A 24,652-nucleotide genomic window follows, 5' to 3' on the forward strand; every position below is an offset into this window, starting at 1 on the left:
GATTAATCGTAGATCACGTGGAGCACCTGCATCCATTCCACTGCAGCCCAGCGTGCAAAAGCCCTGTTTACCCTCCCGACCCCTCACCCCATCAAACCCTGTCTGATCCTGGTGGTGGTGCATCCTCCAAAAGAATCCTATCGTGTCGAGCTCTAACCCCCCCACCACCACCACCACAACGACACACCAATGAGGTGGTGTAAAAGCCTACCATACAGTCGGGCCTCCCCCTTCTCCTGCAGCGCGTGACTGATTAACCACACACCTGCTGCACGCCGCGTGCCCTCTGTTATATTGTGTCTCAATTATCATCAACAATTTGGCTTGTCTTACTGGCATGACAGTTATAAATGCATGCTGGTTCAAGTTTGTAAAAGGGTGTCTTTGTGTGCGATGTGTGCACTGCTTGGGGCTGTTGTGCGATAGTAGCTGATTCCTCAAGGTCTAGTGTTTGTTGACAACAAAGCACAGTCCTGCTTTTGAAGGAAATCTGATAGATGAATGAAGGAGGGGTGAGTGTGTGTGTGTGTTTGGGTATGTGTGTGAGAGAACCAAAACTGGTTTCACAAGGGGCAGCGGCACTCACCGATTTGTTTTCTTGGACTTTCCCTGCAGAGTTGAACCTTTCAGAGACGCTGCCAGCTGTGAGCGGCCTCGAAACACCTGACAAAACCAGCAAAGAACACAGCATCAGGCAGGAGGGAGAGGAAGCGATTGTGTGTTAGCAGTTGTGTTCATGCATCTGTGTACATAAGTGCTGGCCTCTGGCACACACTTCTATGCGTTTGTCTTTTTTGTACTTGAGTGTGTGTGCTCAGATATGAGTAATGTTGTGTAGTAGTTCCAATTATGGCTCCTAATCTCTGAGCAAATAATGGCATAAAATGGAGCAACAAAACCCCAGAGGAGCACCTGTCTGCAGAAGCGTGCCAGGTGTAAACATTGTTCTGCAGACACAGAGAGAGGAAAGACAGGCTTTCAGAAAACTCAGACAGATTTTGTCTTTTTGTAAACATCGGAGGCATGGATGCATGAATGCATGAATGCTAACAACACCGTGGTGATTATATTTCTTTTTATGCTGGGCATGAGCCAGATAAATATGGTTTTATTCAGCCCAGTTTGGAGATTTCCACTGATAAGACAATTTAAAGGAATTCCAGCGGAAATTCACCCAGAGAAATTTTGTTTCTGATTAAACAAATAAGCCACAAAAACCGTTACAGTTTAAAAAGTACGAGGTCAAAGGTATAATTACATGAAGACCAAACTGACTGACTAACTCTGATTGACCCCCAAATGAAGAGCAAAAACACTGCCATCATACAGATAATGATGATGCAAGTCTCCACAAGATCCATCTTTTCAAGCTTCCCACTCACTGTCTTTTATTTACTTTTTGCAAATCAGGGGGTCTGCAACTGGGCACCTCAGGATGCTTGAGAAAACCTGCAAAACTATCTGTTTATTACCAAACTGAAGACAACATTCATTTAATTTAGCAGGTTAGAAACTCAGAGTTCTTCCTTCCTACCATCGCAGGTCTTGCTCACAGGAGGTTGCCTGATTGTTGGGATTTTCACTCTGTTAAGTCTTTATCTAATGCCAGATTCAGGCGACTGTTGTTGTTATTTGCCATTGTACAGATAACTGAATTAAACTAAATGTCTTGAATGTTTTTAGAAGAATATTTTGGCAACAAAAGAAGAAGACAGATCATCATAAATTGTGACACTGTCAAGTGGTTCACCCAGTAAACGCTTGGAAGTCATGTGACATCCTATCCCTGAGCTCCTGACCTTGAGGTTGGGGTCGCTGAGATTCGAACTTGTCTGAGAGTGTATTTTGTCTGAGAGTGTATTTTTAGAAAATACACCTACGGTACGAATTTCAAATCCCTATGTCAGCTCGTTCTCAAGTTGTCGCATTCACAAACTTGGGTGCACTCCCCGCTTGCCAAGCACTTTGGATGATAATACCCTTTCAGCGTTTTACGGCTAAGGGATAAAAAGACAGCAGGTCGAGCTGAAGATGCTGAGATTTTCACTGGGAGGGACCAGAATGGACAGGATTAAAAGTGAATACATCAGAGGGTCAGCTCAGGTCTAGTTTAGAAGTTTAGAAACAAGGTTAAAGAGGCAAGGCTGAGATGGTTCGGACAGAGCAGGGATTTGGGATATTATGGATAAAGGATGTTCAAGATGGAGCTGCCAGGGAGGAAGAAAAGAGGAAGACCACAGAGAAGCTTGTAGTATAGTGAAGGAGAAGGTGCAGAGGGTTGGTGTGACAGAGGAGGATGTTAGGGAAGCAGACAATCTGTTTTTTGTACAGATAAAACATGATTCCCAGTCTCTTCTTCACAATAAAGTACACAGCTTATTAATTCATTAATACTATTAAGCCAAGGTCTGTTTAAACAGGTCTGTGTTTGAACAAAGAAAAAAACTGTCTGTCACGACCTAGTAGATAGACCTGTGGTATCAATTTGAAAATCCTACATCCCCTCATTCACCAAGTTGCGTGTCCATGCTGCCTGCCTGGTTGCTCAGCGGGCTGCCTTTGAAGCCTTTGAAGCTGAGGGGTAAAAAAGCCCAACTAGGGACAAAAGTTGGAAGCACATCAGTTTAATGCTTGCCATTATATTTATTCATTTCAGTTTTATTTATATGGTACCAAATCACAACAACACTTGCCTCGAGGTGCTTTATATTGTAAGAAAAAGATCCTCTAATCATAAAGAGAAAACCACAACAATCAGACAACCTGTTATGAGAAATCACTTGGTGTCAGTGGGAAGGAAAAACAGCAAGAGACGTTCTGGAGAATCAGACTCAGGCAGAGGCTGTGAGGGACAAAGACACGCTTCATTTATTATAAAAAGTGAACCATCTGAGGTCTAAGTCACCATCAGAGATTATCAGCTTAACACTAAAATATCAGAATATGTCACTTTTGTTAATCCACAACAGTGTTCGTGTCTAAAAGACATGAACAGAATTAACTCAAACATGAGGTTATGTGAAAAAATCTTCCAGTAGATACGTGACAGATGATGAAGCGACGAAGAGCGAGCTCTCTTGATCTTTAGTGTTTTTGAACAGATGCAGAAATCTCAGAGTCGAGTTAAAATGAGAGATGTTTCTTCATGAATGGGTTGAACTGACCTCTTAAACATCCACAGTGTTTATCTCCCTCTCTGGTGCCTTATCAGTCTATAATCAGCAGGGGTTTTCTGCACACACTCTTCTCAGTTTCTTATCCTGTGTTATGTGTCAGTCTTGTTTCGAAGTGTGTTTGGCTATCTTAGTCGGACTTTCCCAGTTAATGATCTACTCTAGCGGTTTGATCTTTATTAATATGGCACATCCTGATATCCCTATAAACCTTTTTCTGCCTCACCGCACCTTGAGGGAAAAGCAGTTAAGAGCTCGCAGCGGCATGCCTGGGAGCAGATGAGAGTTGATATTACAGCTTGTTAAAGAAAGAAAAAAAAAGGGGGGGATTTACACCATAAATGCATTGCTTACTCTCAAGGCCAGTCGTAGATGGAGAAAACACACCTTCAGGGTCATATTTTCCCCCCATGTAAGGTCTTATGTGTTTTCTCCAGACACACACACACAGGCACACCTGTCCAGCTGCTGCCTGTTATTACAGTGACGGTTTTTGCTTATCAAACAATCTCACTCAAACCGTCAGAGCAGGAGGTTTACGCTCAGTCAACTCAGATTTGTCTTTAAGTTACAACAAACATGCAAAACCATAATTAAAATCAGAAGGAATTCACTTTCTCACTCTCACACAAACGATCCAGACTGTTCAGAAACATCTTAACTGAAATAACGGGTGTTAGTCAGAGTTTGTTCTTTGGCTCTGAACTTCCTCTTTTGGTTCAGTGTCCCCTGATCATTAACAAGCTACAAGCTACAGGTGTATCTGCATGTTTGTGCAGGGTTGTGTTAAATCCATGGTTTATGTTGCAATCTCCCAAACTACCCACCAACCCCTCTTCCCTCCATTCATAACATTTAAGGTCTTTACATTTCCACACAGCTTGGTTTTTTAGCTTTTGCATGCTTAGTATTGCTGATGTTTTACCTGCTGAATCATACTGCATCGTCAGATCGGACCTCGGGGACACCTCCTCCTCCAGCTCAAAGGGACTCAAAAGAGTCTCAGGCGCCGGTCGGTCCAGGAGGAGCAGCTGAACCCGGGACAGGGAGCCCAGATTTCCAGAGTCGCAGCCCATTGTGAGTGCTGCGAGGCCGGGGGACAGCTCTGCTGGGGGAGGCACCAGATGTTACACCAGAAAAACAAGATCTGAATCTTTCAGAGACCTCTGATATTCTGCAGTGAAGATTAGACAAACAGACCAGTTAGTCCAGGCAGTTATTATTTCAAATATTCATCAGAAAAATAAACTTTAAAGCTCCAGACATGTTGGAGCCGTTTAAAATTAATACATCTACATGTAAAATGTTAATTTAGATAAGATCCTATAACAGTATAATAACACATGCTATTATAAATATGAATAATGGTGGATACACGTATTAAACATGGCCAAAGTTCCAATAATGGAGGTCATCTTATATAAAAGTAACACCTGTGGAACAAAATCGAAACAAATGTCAGTAGGAGTGAATTTCCTTATATGGTTGTCATAGAAGCGAGCAGCACGGTGGTTAGCACTGCTGCCTCACTTCAAGTTAACCTGATAACAAAACGAGAATATCAGAAAATATCCAGTTGGTCCGACAAAACCACACACCACACCCCAATCTGAGCCTGTTATCAACCTATTCAACAGCATTTATGAGTTCTTTTTAAGTCATATAAATGTTGCCATTAGGTACCCTTAAATAATAAAAGTACTCATTTATTTACTTAATTAACCTATACTAAACTTTCTGGTATTGTATTGGTGCTTGAATCTAACCAAACAGTAAGGGAAACAAAGAGGTCAAAACAAACTTTAACCCCTATTGCTACCATTGAAGAAAACACTCCTGCCCATTACTTCCATTCAGCAGGGTGGACTAATAACCACCCAATGAAGTAAAACTACATACTACACTCCCACACATAGGGGTGCAGTATATGTGTGCTGTCAATTAGTAACATATAAATATATGAACAAAGTTTTACTTTTTCATTTAAATAAAAAGCATTGCCATGTATATCAGCTGTGCAGGTCTGCTGAGTGGTCAGTAAGTAAAAAGAATAGATCAAAATACCAGCCAACGTCTAAGTGTACAAATGAATAAATTAGTAATAAAATGTCCCTAGGTCTGCAGATTTGGGTCTTCTTGTGCTCCTACTTACCCGTCTGAAAACTAAAAGGGACTTTGAATTTCATTCCTTAGTTATAAAACTTTGCAACTCTGTAATATCCTTAAAAAAAGCTTAAACTGTTCTGGGTTGTTTCATCGGTTCAAGTATGTTTGTTATATTTTACTAACACCTCTGTAAAGCACTGTGTCACTGCTTTCTTGTCTTGACACATGCTATATTTTACTTACTTAAATAGATACAAGTTTCAACAGCTGACAGTCGATTGGCTCAAGAAATCAGGATGAAAACATTGCAGTGAATATTAGAATTGCTGAGAAAATATTCACCTCAGTCGTGCTAATGAGAAATTTCTGAATGCAGATATTTTAATGCTTCTGGGATAGCTTTTTTTTAGTAAGATAAAGCACTCTATGAAATGATTTAGAACCAATATGTGAATATACACTGGAAGGTCTAGTATAATAAGGTGTTTTATATTCTGGGGATGAGGTACGCAGGAAGCCATCTTATGACATCATCTTAATGAGCTGGTAAAAGTAAATTAGGTAAAACATAATATGCATTCAGAGACTTTTGTTAGTATACAACATATCATAGTCTTGAAAGAGTAGAACACAGTCTAATATTTGTATTCCAACCATAAAGATGTTGGAAAAATTAATAATCTGCTGAAATTTTTTTTTGATTCGACTGAATTATTAAATTACTGTAAATTATACAGCACAGCACCTCAAGCAAACCACCCCAGATCTACCCCACCTTACACACACACACACAATTCCCCCCTCAGACTCCAAAGTTCTCGCCGTCACACCCAATTAAAAGCGGATCAGTGACAGTGTGGCTCACTGCCCATGCAAATCCCCAGTGTGGAGCTACCATTCCTATCTGAGGGGATTTCACACATTACGCTCTGCTGCATGGACACAAACACGAACACACACACACACACACACACACACACACACACACACACACACACACACACACACACACACACACACTAGCACTCCCAGCAGCGTCCCAGCAGTGCTAGAAAAGAGAATCAGAGAAAGTTTTGCGCTTGCATCCACACAGAGCACATTCCTCTGTTAAGTGTTTTCGGTTGGGAACTGGTAAAGTAATCCCTCAGGTGAGAAAACTGGAACTGTTGCTTCTGCTGCTGATAAATTAAGAAGTCGTTGAGAGGAAATCCCTGGGATAACTGTGGCTGTAACATAATGTGGCGGGAAGCACTTTCAGTTAGGTCGGGTATTAATCTATCGTTAGCCACAAGCAACACTCAGCAAACACAGTGGCAGATAACAAATGACTAATCCTGTGACTAAGGTGTTGGACACTGTGGTTGCCACCCACTCAGTGTCACAGTGACACGCTCCTGAATGAACTGCTGTACGGTTTCTTCAAAGCGCTGATCAGAAGTGATGTTGTGCAACATCAGTAAAGGTCATGAGTAATGACAGAGGTTTCTAAAAGAGGTTCATGTCCGATTTCAAGTCCTACAAAGTCATTAAAGAGGACAAATTAAACACATGCAGCAAAGTCTCTCATCTGAAGCTGCAATTTGCTCACCATTATTTTCTTTTGGGGTTTTCTCGGTCCACGCCTGAGTTCCTTTGGTCTGTTTTGAAATAAAAGGCTGTTTTTGAGTCTGCTTTATGCAGTTTAGCCTGATTAAATATCTGTATTTTTTTAAAATCCTGTATATCCTATACAAATTTAAATTGTGCTTCATGTCAGCCTGATAACAATCAGTCTGGAGCATTAGCTCGCATTTGCCAGAGCTTCTGGACTGAGCCCTGTGTTGATTTTATCAAACTGGTTGCCGTGGTTGCGGCTGCGCTGATCCTTTCACATCCTCGGGGCAAAGGTCGTGGAGGTCAGACAGAGGTTCGGGTCAAGCAAGCAGGTTAAACACCTTGTCAGGGATTAGCAGGCTATGAGGGACGTGGAGGAAATCTTCATTGGCTAATGTTTCTCTCCGCATCTCACTCAACCACCTCCAGGACACACACATGCTATCTAATACAGGCATGCACACGCACACAAATCACATTTACTCCGCCTTTGTTGGCCAGTGTGGGCCAATGCAAGGACCTGACAGAGTGAGTGGTCAGATAAGCTCATCTCTGCTGGTAACAAGGCAGATGTCAGAGAGAAAGGAGAGCATGTCTAATTGAGACATGAATGAGAGCCACACATAGATGGAAGCAACAGTAAACAAACTTAACTTCCTTTGAAATGGAATCACAGAGAGAGAAAGAGGAGCCAAACTAAAGCCTGACCAAATTTCCAAATGCTGATAACCTGTGAACCGCAAAAACGCAACGTGTGTATGTATTATTGTAGGGTCTACCTCACAATATAAAGCACCTTGAGATGACTGTTGTTGCGATTTGATCTATATAAATTAAATTGAAATTAAATTGAAAAAAGCAAAAACAAAAACACACACAATAATAACGGGATACTTTTGTTTTAAATTATGGTTTAATTACTAAATGAATCAGTAAGCTGAACGATCAAAAACACATCAGACAGACCCTCAAATTTGAGAATTAATTACCTTTCAATATTTGTACATTTGTTAGTTGTGTATTTATACCTGATGACCTGTTGCTTCTTAAAACTGTTCACTGTCCTCGCCGGGTGACCTGCAATGGTCGTGTATTGTGTGATGTCCCTCGTTTCCCCTTATATTTGTGTGTGTGTGGCTGTTTTTCCCACCGTGAGACCTGCCGCACCTAAAGCGTAATCGCATGCACCTGCTGCTGATCAGCCTCGTCTGGGGAGTTATTTAACAGAGTGGCTGAGCTGTGAGATTGTTTGAGTGTTTGAGTTTGCCGCCGATGTGGATGTTACTAACCGCTGCCTCTGTGATTTCCAGGAGTATTGCAGAAACAAGAGGAAAAACCGCATGCATTGTATACAGACGCAAAGGGAATGGAAACATGGACCATGGACACTGGGAGAAATGTTCAACGTAGAAAGTCCTACTTTCCCCATTCTCTGAAAAAAACATACTTTTTGAAGACATCATATTAACCACTTGATTGGTAATTGGTCCTTTATTGTCAGACCTCTATATTAACCTTATGATGTCTGCACAAAAAATTAATGGCAAGCCATCAAAAAGCTGTCGAGAAAGTTGACTAAAACCATGAAATTTCAATGTCATGGTAATAAGAGTGAGAATGTCAGTAGGTTATATCATCTGTGGATTACAAAAGTATCTACAAAATTTCAGGACAATCCAAGACCTAAGTAGGGGTGGGTTTAAAAAAATCGATTTTTCCAGTTCAAATCAATTTTAGTTTGAATATTCTGATATCGATTCATTAAATCCTGAATTGATTTTTAAATATAAATGTACTTTGCCAGAAATCTCAGGTTAAAGCTCACAAAACTATTTCAACAACCGCAAAACAGCTAAAACAGCAAACGATTAAAGAGCAGGTAAATGGAAAAAGATTCCCCCCCGTTCACCCGATGGCATGTATGGACGCCATCGAGTGCTGAAAGCCGACATCTCACAGATTCTGAAGCTGCAGGTTTCGTCACTCTCCAACCAAAATTTACTAGCAGCGGCAAAAGAAGACCAAAACTACGCTTCACGTTTGAAAAACATTGTAATGAGCTCCCTCTTACTTCTGCTGTTCTGCTTCCACCACGATTAAATCAGACTTCCTGCTCAGCTCTCTCTCAGTGTATTTCAAGAGTTTACCATCAAAAATCTCTCTTTTCTCCATTATTCGGTTACTTATTGCACACCAGTCTACCATTGTGCACAGTGCTGCTGTTATTTTTTTTAAATGACCTCCAATAAGAAAGCCAAATTTCTGCTGGTCAGCACCAAAGAAATTTAAACTTACAAATTATGTCAAACGACAAAACGCTTGGCTGTGTCTAATAAACCTCTGTAACTTTGGCTGCTTCACTTCAGCAGCATCAGGTAATGTTCATCTGCTGATTCATGGTTTTCTTCCGTTTTTGGTCTACTGCAGAATATTTTTAAGGGGGTTATTTGCTATAAAAGACCAGGCCAGAAAAATCTCCTTCATGTTTTTCTTTGTTTTATCCTCAGTTACTTTGACACAAAGGCAGCTGCTGTGATGCTTACACCTCTGATGAAGTCAAATATAATTGTCATTTTGAATTTTTGGGTGTTTTATATTTGTATAAAACCAAGTGTCAGTTTTGTTTTTATACATAGATATAAAAGTATGGATATGTACTGATAAATTGATTGTCTGAGTCAAATCAGTCAATCAAATCAAATCAATTATGGAAATCAAAATCGATACGCAGCCCTAGACCTAAGTGCTTGGACCAAAGTTGTGGAAAAAGCTGGAAACACTGTAATTATTAAGCTGTATCATTAGCTGAAGCTGTTTAAGTGCTGAACGTGTTACCTGTTTCAGGTGAAGGGCAGCCTGATGAGTCAGATGGCTGGTCCAAAGACAAACAGGAAGTTGACAGTGGTGCAATGGCCTCCAGTTCATCGAACACACGAGACTGACTGCAGCTGATCTCAGAGCAGCGAGATGCTGCTGAGCACCCTGCAACAGCACAGAGCGGGTGTTTAATATTATGGCGATAATACAGATGATGATGAAGCTGAGGATAAGGATTAAATGCATTTTTAATGACATGTGTGGGCACAGTGGATTGTTACATTTGAAAAGTATTAGGACCCAGTACAGTGCATGAAAACAATAGAAAATGTAAGCGCCAAATAACATGACTGCATATTATTTTTATTTTAACATGTTTCAATTTACATTTTCTTACTCTGTGAAACAACTTTTTGAAGTAAAATGTTTTGATTTTTCCAAGGCAGGAGTTAAATCCATATTTATGTTCTGCTGCTAGAAGATTTTTCTTTAAATTACTGTCCATTAGCTATATATAAAGCTACAGTTAGCTCAGCTTGCTAGTGTGGCACATAATAACCCATACAACTGTTTTTGTATGGGTATAACATTTTTTTTACACTTATATCATAGCTATATTGTATACATTAAACAAGGTGTAATGTGCAATTGAATGAACTCTAGAGCATTAGCAGGCACACTAGATAAGGCTAGGAAAAAAAAAACTAGATAAGGCTAGGTTAGCTGTTTTATACTAGCTAACTTCTGATTATTAGAAAACAAGTGGTTGTTGGAAGTTGCAAGGTGAAATTGGTAGTAGTGGTATATGACCAGCTGTAGCCTGCCGACAACTCTTTAAGTAGTAGTGAAACTGAGACCATGTCCCCTCAAAGTAAAAGGTGAGTTGCAGTGTAATGCAAACTTTTCGTTTGTAGGTGAGCGGTGTCCGTTTACAGTCTGGTTTGTAATTTTTCGAGACAAACTATGGGCAAAGCAGTAATCTGCCAGCGACAAGAGCAATTGTTGGGCTCAACTTCACCTACCAAAAGCCAGCAACCACTTACTAAGCAGTTGAAGCAGATACATTTCAATGGGTCACTGGCTGGTCTCTAGGCCTTTGTGACTGGAACATTAAATGTACCTTAAATTTTTTTCATTAGTACTGACTGATTCCCACATAAACTATCACAAAATCCTTTAAATATCAATAAAAGATTGCTATATAATTTAATAATAATGAGAACACCAAAGAGAAAGGAAAACAAAAGTCAGACTACACAGCTTCTCTTGGCTGGATGTAGTCAGCTATATTGATGCTCACCCCTTCAAGGAGGGGGATTCTGACAAGTGGGCAAAACACAATACAGGACATCCACAAGTGAAGCCCCTCAGGTGAGGCTTCAGGGTAAAAGTACTCTCAACTTGCCTACACTAAACAGAGCAGGAAAATCTTCCCTTAAGCACACAGAGGCCACTTTGAGGAATGTTAAAAACGGTCAGGCTCGTCATCAAAACTGTTTCACTCTGCCTGGTTTAAAACTCAGAGGATTAGTGAGAGAAACTGTTTCACTGGGTGATGTGTTTTGTCATTGCCATGAAAGAAGCTTGTCGAGGCTTTTCTCACATTAGAAATGCAGAACAGCTTGGCCTGGACAAAAGGATAATATATACAGAGGCTCTAAAAGGAAAAGGCAAACTCAGCTCCTTCACCCACACAGACGAGTATAAATGTACACATGAAGCCACCCTCGCGCAGTCAAGTAAGTGAACAACGCCACGCACACACCACTGCACTATTGTGCACTTGAGCGGCTTGGCGCTCTACTCAGAGAGACAATGGAAGGACTTGACTTGACACTTCAAAGCATATTGCTGCTGTCAACTCAGCTGTCATTCTCAGTCGACGAGGGCTCTACTGAGTCAGGGTGAGTTTTTCGGGGAGGTTAAGGGTGGCTGTGGGGGGTCAGTGGGTTTGATTTGACAGAGTTGGATAAAAACAACGACTCCTCTGTGTGCCTGTGGCCTTCTTTTCCTGGTCACAGCGCCATGCTGAAAGGCCCTAAGTGGAGAGGCCAGGCCAGGCCAGGACAGTGCCCTGCTTCATTGTCAGGGACAGTTAAACTCTGGAGATGTTGCTCAAAACAGGTCAGTCTGGGGTCACTGTATGGACTGATGGGATATGAGAAAGCCATGCTGGGGGGCACAAAGGGCTGAGTGAGACAAGGAGAGTGTCTGCTGCCAAACGCAGTACCACACTGGGGCTGTTGCTATAGATACAAACCATTCGATCCCTTCCAAAGCCATACCTCTCAGATTATAGCTTTTTAAATGACAACTCCAGCTTATGACAAATTTAATTTGAGCATTTTTAAAAAACATGACTTTGCAGACACAGATTTAAGAAGGCAAATTTTTTTGACCATCTGGTGTAAAGTTGGTGACACAAATCCGTCAGCCCTTCAGACTTCAGCTGTCTAAGTGAGACATATAAAATTTACAGTCTGTTGTGTCTAAAGTCACTTGAGCTGGAATTTGATCTTCTGCTGAGTTAAAGTAAATGATGAACTTCTGACACGTGACCATAACGTGGTGGAAATCTGTCCATAAAACTTAATTTGCCTGATTTAAATTTGATTGATTTGCTGGTTTCAACAGAACTCCAAGGTGAAGTTTTTATAAGAGGAGAAGCATTTAGTAGCACAAAGTGCAGATCTTGTACAGAGAAAAGCTGTGACTTTCCAAGATAACTACAGGTTTACCTTTCTCAGACTACTTTATAAGTTTAAAAAGGAATCTGGGCACTACTGTAGCTCACCTGACTGAGTAGATGACCCGTATGGTATAGGGTACTGCAAGACCATGGGTTTGATGCCACTGGACCACATTTCCTGTGTGTCATTTCATAACAATGCTTCCTAGCAATAAATCTTATACCGTTGGCAAGCCCATTTGTTTCTTCTTAAATTTGTAGGTTGAGCAGTAGAGTTGAGTATGTAGGTACATCCATGAAAATTCTCTATGCTAATGCCAAACTGCGTACTCTGCTATTCACTCTTGTTTGGCGTCATTAATGTATTGGATGATTGAAGTCTAAAGAAAGTAGACATACCGGCAAGTAGCATGTGGATGGACCATACACAACTACAGCAGCCTGGCACCTCCTCCTCATGCTGGTCACCAGCTTGGTCACACACTGCTATTTTTCAACCAGCAATTTCCACAAGTGAGCCACTGGTTGTGTTGGTCACTATGGCAGCACTCCCAAGCTGATCCCACAAGTGTTCAGGTTGAGGTCAGGACTGCAGGCAGGCCATTCCTTCCCCTCTACTCCCAAATTCTGGAGTCAGTTTCTAAGCTGTGCTGTGTGGGGGCAATTTTAGGTGACAGAGTTTGGTACCAGACCAGTGAAGATATGGGAGAATCCAGTATGCTTTCTTTCTTCAGACTTCAATCATTCAATACATTAATGAAGGGCTGTTGGGCATTGGCAGAGAAGACTGGACATGCTTTTCAGGAACAAACAGGCTTTCCAGCAGTGTAAGATTTATTGCCAAGAAGCATTGTTAATAAAAAGAAATAAACACAAATTTCCTTACTTTTTGCGTTTCCTTAAAGGAGCAGCTCCTTACTTGCTCCTTACTTGAACATCAGATTTTGACGTGTTGATTTTTGCATTTTTCTGTTTATTTTGCTTTATTCTAGTAGTTATCTAGTGTTTTTTTTTTTGTTTTACCTCCTTTTTAACTGCCTGGATCACATATTTAAGTTTTGGCCTCCTCTTCGTGTTTCACAGATTGTTTGTCATTCAGTTTCACCTCAAAGCCTGATAGCTTTGCCTCTCATGTCATCTTGTGTTTTGTGAGATCAGATTAAAATAAAAACCCCTTTTAGTTGTGCATCCAGTTTATGTTCTTGTATTGTTATAGGTTGTGTGTGAAGGACAGGAATATCCTTACTTTTGAGATAAATAAAATAATTCTCACCGTATCTTATCTAGATGTAATAAACAGTTTAATAGCTGTACTGAATGTTGAGCAAGGTCTAGCTTATTCTAAAAACGATAAATTGAACTGTAGTGAAAAGCTGTAATTTCTTACGAAATGCTCCCGGTAAAGTCATTTTATTTGGGAAAGAACTGGAAGGGAACTGGCCTACTGAGGGCTGAATTACTGTTGCTGCCTTCACTTCCATCTAAATCAATAGGATGTAATTAAGTTGATCAAGCCCAACTGTGGACCTGTCCGTTGGTTTTTGTCTGTCTTTTATAAATGCTGCCATGCACCTTTGCGACTTTGGCAAGAACAGTAAACATAATAATTCATGTAAACCTGAACAAACAAGACTGAACGTTGTAATAAACTGGAATTAGCTTGCAAGCGTCAAACTGAGCCGCACTGAGGCTGCATTGAACTTGAATTGCCTCCATCTGCGAGGAAATAAATGAACCAGTGACACGCTCTCTGTGTCTGCCGTGAAGAGAACAGCGTGCTCCGATACAGCATGGCCCCCCCCCTGCAGCACAGCACCACACAGAGAACAGTAGATGTCTCTGATAGAAAGGAGAAAATCCCTACACAATTTCCACATTGTTTGCTTTCTTTCATAAAGTTCCTGGAGAAGTCAGATGTCAGTGGCATGTCCTTTATGCTCATTGGGAACGGTAAATTAGCGGGCCACAGGAAAGCCATAGAGGTATTCTATTGTGGCGTTCCTCCTCAGTGTTCTGCCGTCAGCGAGCGGTGGTCAGTGTGGATTTATGACCATCAGCTACACGTTTCCCTCTCAGAGCCCAGAGAAAAGTGAAGCCATGAGGGGTGGGGGGGGGGGGGGGCGCTGAGACTGAGAGGCACGCCACACGAGGTAGGCACCCCGACTTCTATTGTTGGGGCCTCACGGCTTTGAGCAGCGACTCAAACGGTACCAGCTTTTCATCAAAAGCCCTCCTTTCTATTGCTGATTTAGAGGAAAAAGAAAAGCTTTATGTGTTATTTATTATGTGGTGGGAGGAGGTGAGAAAAAACAGGCTGACAGCAGAGCTTTCACAATGTGCTGATGGGGGCAGGAGCATCTGAAGGCCTCACTGTGGAAGTAGGCTTTGATTTCTCTGTCTGACCAGATCTCTTTGTCTCGGGGTGGATGTCCACCCTTGTTCAGGACAATCAGGGCCCTCAGAAAGTGGGTAGGAGTGTAGTGTTGGGCAGGGAGGAGGCTGTGAACCATGTGGCCAAGCTCATTTCTCACCTCTGACAGGGGAGATTGGAGGCAGGACCGGCCAGCGATGAGACTCCATCCGAGACATTGGAGGAGAAGGGGTCAGTTTTGCCAGTGACCCTGAGTGGGGAGTGGTCCTCTGTGGACTTGGGCAGGAGGACCAAGTGGTGGAGGGAAAAGCCAGAGTGGCACCTTGATTGGAGTCCAAGGATGTGTTGAGATCGGCAGGAGCTACAAATGCTTCTAAGTGGATATTTTGTGGTATTTTTGTGCTTCTCTTGCTGTTCTGAGGTTTCTCTGAATTACAGTGGATGGCTGGTATTGGGCGAGGTGAGAAGGGTTTGGTTTGGCCGAAGAGTGGCTCGTAGAACACAGGGGTGGCGGTGCTGTCGGCGGTGGTGTTTTTCTTGAAGGATTGATGAAGGTCTGATTCCTCTGGAGGGGAAGAAGCTAGGGGTAACTGCATCAGAGGGGAAGGATGGGATGGGGGTAAAGAAACATAGCCTTCAGGATCTGCTGAGACCATCAAATCTGCTGCTGAAAGAAAAAAGAATTTGATCAGAAGTTTGAGTCTAAACTGCTGCTTGCAGTTTCCAGAATGACATCACTTTCTCTCCTGTTAATTCTGACACGTTTCACTAATCAAAAGGAGGGGGGAAAAAGCCATATTTTTGGGACAGAAATGAACCCTTGCAGATATCCTTCTTCATCAGCTGAAACTCATCAGAAACACCAGATGGAAATTTAATCTTTAACATCAAAAGTTTTTAAAAGTTATGTTTCTAGTTTTTTGTGTTTTTGCTTTTTTAACCTTTTCTAAGATCTGGTTTACTTACATGTAGACTGTTTTATTCACACTAGATATTCTATGTTTCTGAATTCATGTATAAGGTATGATGATATTAATCCATCAAGGGAAACTGGAGTTCAATATATTGCCCAAGAACACCTTTGCAACCTGAGCTACAACTCCCTCAATGTTTAAATCTCTTCTTGAGAAATAAAAATTCTCACATTTTGGAGTATTGACAGGTTTATTTCTACTATACTGTACCATTTATATTAGTTTGTAGTAAATATATTTGGGGTTTGGGTGTTTGAAAACATCATTTAAATCAGCCTGAAGTACTTGATTAGTAAATATAAGTTATAATTCATACAAGTCTTAAGGGTGCCATGAAAAAGGCTAACTGAGATTTTTACCAGATGTTTTGTCACAGAGGACGCTGCTCCTGCCACTGCTGAGGTCGGCGCTCCGACTGAATAAACTGGAAGGTGGACGGCTTAAATCTGAAAAAGACCCCCGGGAGAGGGAGCTGGGTGGTGGTGAGAGGGTTGATCCAGCAGGTCTGAGGTCGGGCTCCAGCACTGCGGGTAGGGACACCTTTTCCCTCCCAAGCGGTTTCTCCTTCACAGGAGGAAGAGGATGAGGAGATGCTGGAGTGGGGTTTGAGTTGTTCTCCTGTCTTTCAGAGTCAGGGTGAGGTGTGTTGTTGTAGGGTGGTGTTGGATTAAGGCTGGGTGGAGTAGCGGGGAGCTGGGCACAGGGAATGACTATAGCAGAGCGACTTCCTGCAATCAGACCAACGTTCTGCACGAAGCCCGCTCTTCTGATGGGAATATGATGGAAGTGTCCTTCTATAAAAACACAAATAAATATCAGTAAAGATTCACATCAGCCACAGAGCTGACTTTAAATATTGATCTGAATCAAGGGAATAAATCCACTCTTCTATTCCTCAAAGGTCAACACATTGTGGTTCATTTTTAAAACTTCCAGAGTCTGCTCGTGACAGTTTTGTTCCCACTTTCCTCAGTCCTGGAGCAGACACTTGTTTCCCTGCTGAGTGGATCGGCCTGCTAACAAAGGCTGCAAGAAATCACCCCACTGGAGCAGCTGCCTGTTTCCCAACTCCATATTCACAACAAGCATCAGACCTGAGGGCAGGGGACCTTTTATCTAAACACTTACAACAGTATACACTGGAGGCGTCCTGCAAGCTGTTTGTGGCAACAAGTGTGTGGAAAACATCACAAGCTCTGTTTCTGTAAGAACTGAGAGATTCAGACGTCACTCTGCTTTTACAATAACATCAAAGACATATATAAAATGAAAGAGAGAAGGGTCGGTTCAAAAAGTGGCATATGAATCAGATATGAAAGATGAAAAGAAAAGAATAAAACTTAAATGTGCAGAAGATTGCTTAAAGATAAACAAAAATACCAACTTTCTGGAACCAATTAAAAGTTTGAATGTTTCTTTTTCAAAGTATGATGAAGAAAGACGCACAGAAAAAAGAAGACAAATGAATCAAACCTGCAACTGCATGTACAGCTGTGTGCAGTATATGTGTACGGTATATCAATAAGAAACACTAAGCAGCGCTTAAAGGTGACAGACTCAAATAAATGACACACAATTTAAATAAGTAAATTAAAAAAACATATCTGTCAGGTGGAATTAGTGAGTACACCCCTACTGCTTTCACAGTTTAAAATCTCAGACCATCCTGTCGTGGTCCTTGGTGTATTCCAATTTACTATTATGTATTTTTCCCATCCATCGCCCTTCTTTCGCTTATTTGGGAACCAGATGCACAAACCACCCCAACTAGCTCCTTTTGATGTGGAAGAGTAGCGGCTTCAGACTGTTTTTTTTTAATTTTTTTATTTTATTTTGGTTGTAATCTTTGAATTTTGATGTTTGTGTTATAAGTTTATAGCTTTCAGAGTTTTCTTTACTTTCTTCTCAAGTATGAGTATAGAGTTTAACTTGAAACACAAACCCGGCCATTCCTAATGATAATAGAGAATTACTAACACGTTACAAAATGCCACAAATGAAGAGATCGGCTCACAGCAAAACGGATGGTGAGCAACAGGATGGATCGTCCTGTTGCTGAAGGCATTTCAGCTCGAAATATATTTTGTCTCAGCAGCACATTGGCTCAGACAAAACAGGAACATGTTGTCATGTCAGTTTGGCCAGCCGTAGCTTTAGGTTCAACCAAAGAGACATGAGCCCACTCCTGAAGAGCTTCTGTGACTCTGTGGTGGCGTCAGCGATCTTTTACGTTGTGGTCTGCTGGGACAGCAGCATCTCTGCTGGGGACAGAAAGAGACCGAACAGGCTGATCCGGAGGGCCAATATATTGGATTTTTATTTCTTTTTCTGATGCAACATGTGCAATTTTGACATACTATTTTATTTCATTCTATTTTGTTTTATTCTATTGTATTTCTTAATTTTTGCTGCTTTCAACTTTGTACTGTCCACTTTCTGCTATGACCAACCAAATTTCCCACTTGTGGGACTAATAAAGGGTCATCTTATCTTATCTTATCTTATCTTATCTTATCTTATCTTATCTTATCTTATCTTATCTTATCTTATCTTATCTTATCTTATCACATCACACAGAAACCCCTCTAAAAAACAACTAGCTTCATTTTCTACACATCTTCAATAATCATACAATACAATCAAACATATATTTACACATATACAAATATCTCAACAACACAAATGCTATAATCAATTTCACATATTTAGAAATACCTTGACTAAACTCCACTAACCTGGCAGCTCTTAAGCAGCTGCTAACAACAAAGAAAAAGCGAGAACCTAAATTCAGACACAGAATTTACAAGACAAATAGTTATAAGCTTTGAAAAGTTCTGATTCTTTCGAACAGAGGTAGGTCCATCTTTAATCTTTCATCTTCCATAATCTGTCAACTAAACTCCATAAAGACACAATAAATGTGTCTGCCTTTTCATTTAGCTTAATAATTAATCTGGTTTACAAAAAAAAAAAAGATTAAAAAGAAGTCTTAACAGTTGGCCTTTAACTAAACCAAACTTTTCTTTAATTAATATCATAAAAAAAAAAAATAAAGCTCTGGACAGTCAGTAACTTACTATCTTAGCTGAACAGCAGCTCTGAACAGAGTAACACTAATATCACAAAACGTCACCCAGTCCATTAAAATGAAAATGATGTGTGAAAATCTGTCACATATATGAGCCGAACTTTGATCTCTGATGTGAGGTTTGATCCCCGATCCCCCGCTAAGCCCGAATATGGATGTTATGTTTGAAATCTTCATTTTTAAGTACAGAGACGTAGTGAATACACAAGACTGGAAGTAAACATAAATTCTCTCTTGTATAAGGGCTAAAGTAGTAAAATGAACTTGTGTAAGTAAAACTGTTAATGGGGAATGAAAACGAACACAGCAAATCACAGAAAACACAAAAAACAAGATTCACTTGTTTTAACCAACAAACAAGATCATTTAAAGACATTCGATATACAAAATAAACTAAATGAGGCGGTTTTGTGAACTTTGTGGCATCGGATAAATTACTATGTTTCACTGTGACACTTAATATCCACAAAATGTGTTTTAATGCCCACATTCAGTCCAAACCTGAACCCACTTCTTTTCTCTTCCTACCACAGCTATTATCCCCTCTCTCCGGCTCTTCTTTCCACATTTCCTTTCATAGCTCCAAGATTCTCTTCCACAAACTTCAAATCCATACAACACCGCCCATTTCCTCTCACTCCTCCTATTTTTTTGTTGACTGCTGTGAGGGTGTGTGTGTAGTAGTAGTAGTGGTGGTGGTGGTGGCGCTGCAGGGGTGGAGGGTGTCAGACAATCTGCTCTTGTTTCCTGGGGGTCTGTCGCCAAGAGGAGTCAGCACAGGGGGATAAAGAGAACGCGCTGGAAAGCACATTTCTGCACTGCCTCCTCTTACAATGCCCTGCCATTCCCATCTGTTACACACACACACACACACGTGCACATGAACTGGTGTGTACGTGCGTGTGTTGATGTGCATATGAATGACATGTGTCAGAGTGCAAAGCCATGGCATTGGGCGCAGCACGTTTCTTCAGAGAGGAGGGTTAAAGACGATTGTGAGGGAGCCGACCACCATATGGCAGAATAATTAGTATTAGACCCCGATCCTAAGAAATGCCCCCCTCCTCTGCTGTACACACACATTCACACACATTCACACACATTCAGCTGAGCATTCTGGGAGCGGTGCCCTGCTGAGGTGTGTGGTGGGAGAAATGCCTTCACATCAGAGGCTGGGCTCTGAAAGGAGCGGTAGGTCTCCCAGCACCAGGCTTTTCACTCCAGGAGACCACCAGAAGGGCGGCGCTGTGGGTACGTCCTCGCTAGAGAGGATAGATTTGGAGTTAAGCAAACACAACTACACACACAGCTAACGACAAGCTTGATGGCTGCTAGCTTTTGCTACTGAGCAGGCCTGTGGAGATAAAGGAGTCAGCAGTGAAAGGTCCAGATGTTTCATTAATAACCCCTCACCCTGAAGCATTTGGCTCTTTGGGGCAGTGGAAGCGTGTGTGTTCTGGACCTTTCCGTGAGAAGGAGGACGCTGCTGTGTGAACTTGGAGCTCCGGTAATAGGGAGGGCGGAAGTCTTTAGGACGAGCCTTCATGTGAGACAGGAAGCGTGGACACAGAGAGGTGCAGAAAGCTGGACGACCGTGGGCCTGCAGGAGGAAACAAAACAAACAAACAAACAAAAAAACCATTTGAAATGCTCTTATTCTTAAAATAAATGTAAAAACAGAATAAATAAAGTGAAAAATCAACTCTATCTGTAAGTGAATTTTGAAGATTAGGTAAATGGAGAACCAACAAATAAAAAATAAAGCAAAGAGATACAACAACAATGTAAAATAACTGTAATTTTTTAAAGTATATTGAATGATGTAAATACATCCTATTGAATAAAAATAATAAAAGTAATAAAATATAATAAAAAATGAAAATAAACTAAAAAAAATGACACATGTAAACAACATAAATACTAAAAAAGAGGGGAAAATGCTTACAACATTAAGCACTCAACACAATAAAAAGCACATTACAGATCATTAAAAAATGACTAAAACAAAAAATTTTATATTATTTGATCAAATTAAAATCAAATCAAATTAACTAAATAAAGGCGGCTATTTAAAAGCACATAGTAACTACATAACAAATTAAAAAACTACTTAAACTTATTTGGAAAATAAAAAAATATACTAATTCAAATAAAATGAACTAATATCTAAACATTGTGTAAAAGCATAAATAACATGATTAAAAAATAATTTTGAGGAAATAATAAATAAAATTAAAAGATTAAAAAAGAAAAGAAAATAGACAAAAAATTGATTACATTTCAAAAATATTAAACATAACTTTAAAAGAAAATACCCATCATATTTAAATATATAACCTCATTGAAAAACATAAATGATTATATTTATTAAAAACATATATTTGTATATTAATAATCTAATAAGGTACCAATTTATAAAAAGGTTGAAAACATATGCACAAAAATTCTGATTTAATAAATAAAATAATATTTTCCTTCAACTTTATTTGGTACAACAACTGTTATTTGTCACTAAACTAGCAGCAAATGTATCAGTATACAAACTTTAAGCTGTTACAAAATAAAAGCCTGAAAGAGAAAACCTGCTGTAGGGTGTGCTGTATATGGAGATGGGGAGATTCAAATGATGCATGGTACCACCACTGCCCCCTTGTGTTGACAAAACAGATCAGCACACAAAGCAACTCCTGCTTCCTCCTCTTTACCCGGCTCCTTCATGACAGAGAGGAGGCAGAAAATTATGGCGAGGGTGATAAAACTCTAGAGTAAACTGTTAGGGAGACACGGGAGATAAAAGCCGGTCAATATTGAAGGAGGGACGGCACGCCGACCACAGAAATCCAAGCCCAGCATACAGCCTTGGTGCCAGTGAGTCATTCAGTCGCTCTCCGGCCCTCAGAGAGCAAACAGTCGTAATAAATGGCCCGTGGACGCAGGGCTTTTATTTGACTTGGTTTTTAGCTCCTTCTGCAACAAAGTGCAGCTCCTTACTCTTTTATTATAGAATAAAAATAGTAAATGTACAGATCCAACATCTGTCTGAAAACAATAGCTCACACAGAAAGAGAAAGAGGGTGAAAGGTGGGGGCACTGTCTGTGACTCACACAGGGAGGATCAGCTTTTTAAATCCCTTTCTCTCAGATGCACAGGCTTTAAAGATTTACATTCTTGTGATGTAAAGAAGGCGAAGTGAGGTAAAAATGGCAGGACAAGAGGTGGCGATGGGGGCTGCTCTCCTCCACACTGCTTTTCCACCCTTTTGGCCTCCTTAATACCTGAAACTCAGGCCCTCAAAAGGCTGCGGAGGGCTTTCTTTGTAGGGCTGGTGTCATCAGGCTTGTGGCCTTCTGTGGGACAGGTCGGGGCATGAATATCAATGTAAGTCTACACCACTGCAGTCCACTCAAAAACTATATTGATGCAGCCAAATCTTCAAAAACACTTCTATTTAAATCCTACCTCATCACACCAATGCAGGAAGTCTAAATACTCAGTCCTCTACTTCTTTAGTTATCTATGGACTGAATTTATATGATGGACTAAGGTCTTTCTACAACTTCCTGATGTCTTATCCTTATAATGACACCCACTGGTTTGTTGACATTTTCACCAAGGTAAATGTGTTAAAGGAGTGCTAAGTTATGTGATAATGCTAACTATCATTACTGGTTAGTCACACAGCAGGTAGGTTTCACTGTGGGTCAGCTGAATGAACTTGAATGATGGGATGAGCATCTGTAAAACATGGTGGAGTCTCAGTCATGGTTTGGGGCAGCATTAACCCAGAATCACATCAAGGATCCATCCAACGCATCCGGAAAAAAACATCCTAATGGCAAAAGCTTCATTATTCAGCATGACAGTGAGCCAAAACACACAGTATGCAGTAAAGGCATACCTGGATAGAAGAATTGGAGCAGTATCAGGCATGGATTGGCCTCCCCAGAGCCTCAACCTCAATGTTATTGAAGCAGTGTGGGATCATCTAAAGCATAGGTGTCAAACTCTGGCCCGCGGGCCAAATTTGGCCTGCAGCCTAATTATATTTGGCCCGCGAAGCCATACCAAATTACTATTAGAGCTGGCCTACTGGTATTATACAGCTAATATATATATTGTTTAGTATTAAGCTTTGCTTGTTCCATATTCAGTTTTCCAGCAAAACTTATTTGAGTCCATAAGAAAAGATTCATTCTTATATCTGGAGGAAGATTTTTTTTCAATAAATATTAATGTTAGCCCCCGACTTTGTTCCAGTTTTGAATTTTGGCCCACTGTGCATTTGAGTTTGACACCCCTGATCTAAAGGCACCCAACATCCAGAGCTCTGAGTGTCCTTTAAGAAGCTTGAGAACTATTCCTGAGGACTACCTAAAGAAATTCCAAGAAAACTGCCTAAGTTAGTTCAGGCTGTGTTGAAAAATAAAGGTGGTCATACCAAATATTGACTTTCAAGCTTGTTAGAATAGTTCAACTCTGCACCTGTTTCCCATTTTCCAAAACATAAAGAAATAAATAATGACTCAAGACTTGTGGACAGCATTATATGATTTATGGTATTTAATATTTGGCTTATAGGTTCCCTGTCCCATGTCACAGAGGAAGGCATTTCCAGCAGTGACAGTAGGTAGGACTGTAGTTTTTGCAGATGCCCATAACACTTGTGTGGGCTCCATCAGGGGCCCTACAGGCCCCCAGGAAACAGGCTAACCTCCTGGCGTCAGGCAACCCACACGTTGTCCTCACACAGCCAGAGCTGGCTAATGTCATTACGGGCCTGTTTGCGGTCAGCAGCTACATGATTGAGATGTACAAGTAGCGCTTCTAGATGAATGTAGGAAGTCTATTAGTTAGTCAGAGTCCCAGATGGCCTGCAGAGGACAGCCTTGCGTGTGCTCCTTCACCCCTCCACCCCCACCCCACCTCTAAACACACACACGCACACACACATATGTACACAGCATACAAGCATACATAAGCAGTTGTGCAGACACACATCCACGCACACACTTAATTATGCTGCCTCTGAGTGAACCCTTTGACAGGCGGACGACTACGAGCAAAGACAGAAGTGTGTCTATGTCCCAGCGTCTGCAGGAACAGAGAATTCTTCACAGAGCTGAAGCACAAGAAAGCCAGGCTTAGGCCCTAACAAGGTTAAACCCCTGAAAAAGAGAGACTTTTTAAATCATGGAGATTTGTGTTTCTGCGGGGTGTAATTAGCTTTGCTGTGGGGGAGGAGGGGAGAGGGTCGGGACTCTGGCAAGGGGGCCGGCGAGAGGCAAAGTGAGGGACGACGACAGTGGGGCACATTGTGGAGTCCGGCGGATTCTGGGGAGTAAATCTGATTATCAGCTCGTGTCAGAAGCCAGACTCAGATGCAGCTTAGCATTCAGAGCAACTTTCTACTTTCGATGGTGAGACAATGACCCTGATTTACGGGCCCACGCAGCCCCAGAGGGTCCGGCAGCTTTTATCCCGAAAACGCACAGATCCCAAAACAACTCAGCACAGCAAGGATGTGACGATACTGCCGCACAGTTTGTGCTCAGAGTCCTCTAAGGCCCTTGAAGTTCAGGTATAACTGAACAAAAGTTTTGGAATCATTTTTTACATCAGGGATTTATTAATTAGTTTTTCCTTCCTCTGATGTACAGTCACCAAAATGACTTAACACAGAGTAATTAATGATGAACGGTGATATGAACATTAATAGTAGTAGTAGTAGTATTTCCTCATAACCTTCTTTTATCTGTCTATTTTTACAACCTTTAATATTACAATAATGGACTTTACAGAGTTTGGGGAAAAATTTATTAACAGCATGTGCCTCAAAGTTT

At 41.0% G+C, this 24,652-nt stretch overlaps 1 protein-coding gene across 1 annotated transcript in view; it reads right to left on the reverse strand.

Annotated features, from left to right (window-relative positions):
• LOC102290127 overlaps positions 1 to 4,263 on the reverse strand; it is a 36,058-nt gene extending 31,795 nt beyond the window's left edge. The window contains exons 1-2 of the mRNA XM_005934235.2: positions 4,099 to 4,263; positions 587 to 663 (exon numbers count right to left, since the gene is read on the reverse strand). Coding sequence (XP_005934297.2) covers positions 587 to 663; positions 4,099 to 4,249 — 228 coding nt within the window. The 5' untranslated portion in view covers positions 4,250 to 4,263. The remainder of the gene's footprint in view (positions 1 to 586; positions 664 to 4,098) is intronic.
• Between the last annotated feature and the right edge of the window lie 20,389 nt (positions 4,264 to 24,652).

The sequence above is a fragment of the Haplochromis burtoni genome, unplaced genomic scaffold (genome assembly GCF_018398535.1).
Source record: "Haplochromis burtoni strain Fernald_Lab_line unplaced genomic scaffold, NCSU_Asbu1 Contig_184, whole genome shotgun sequence".
In the NCBI taxonomy this organism is placed as follows: domain Eukaryota; kingdom Metazoa; phylum Chordata; class Actinopteri; order Cichliformes; family Cichlidae; genus Haplochromis; species Haplochromis burtoni.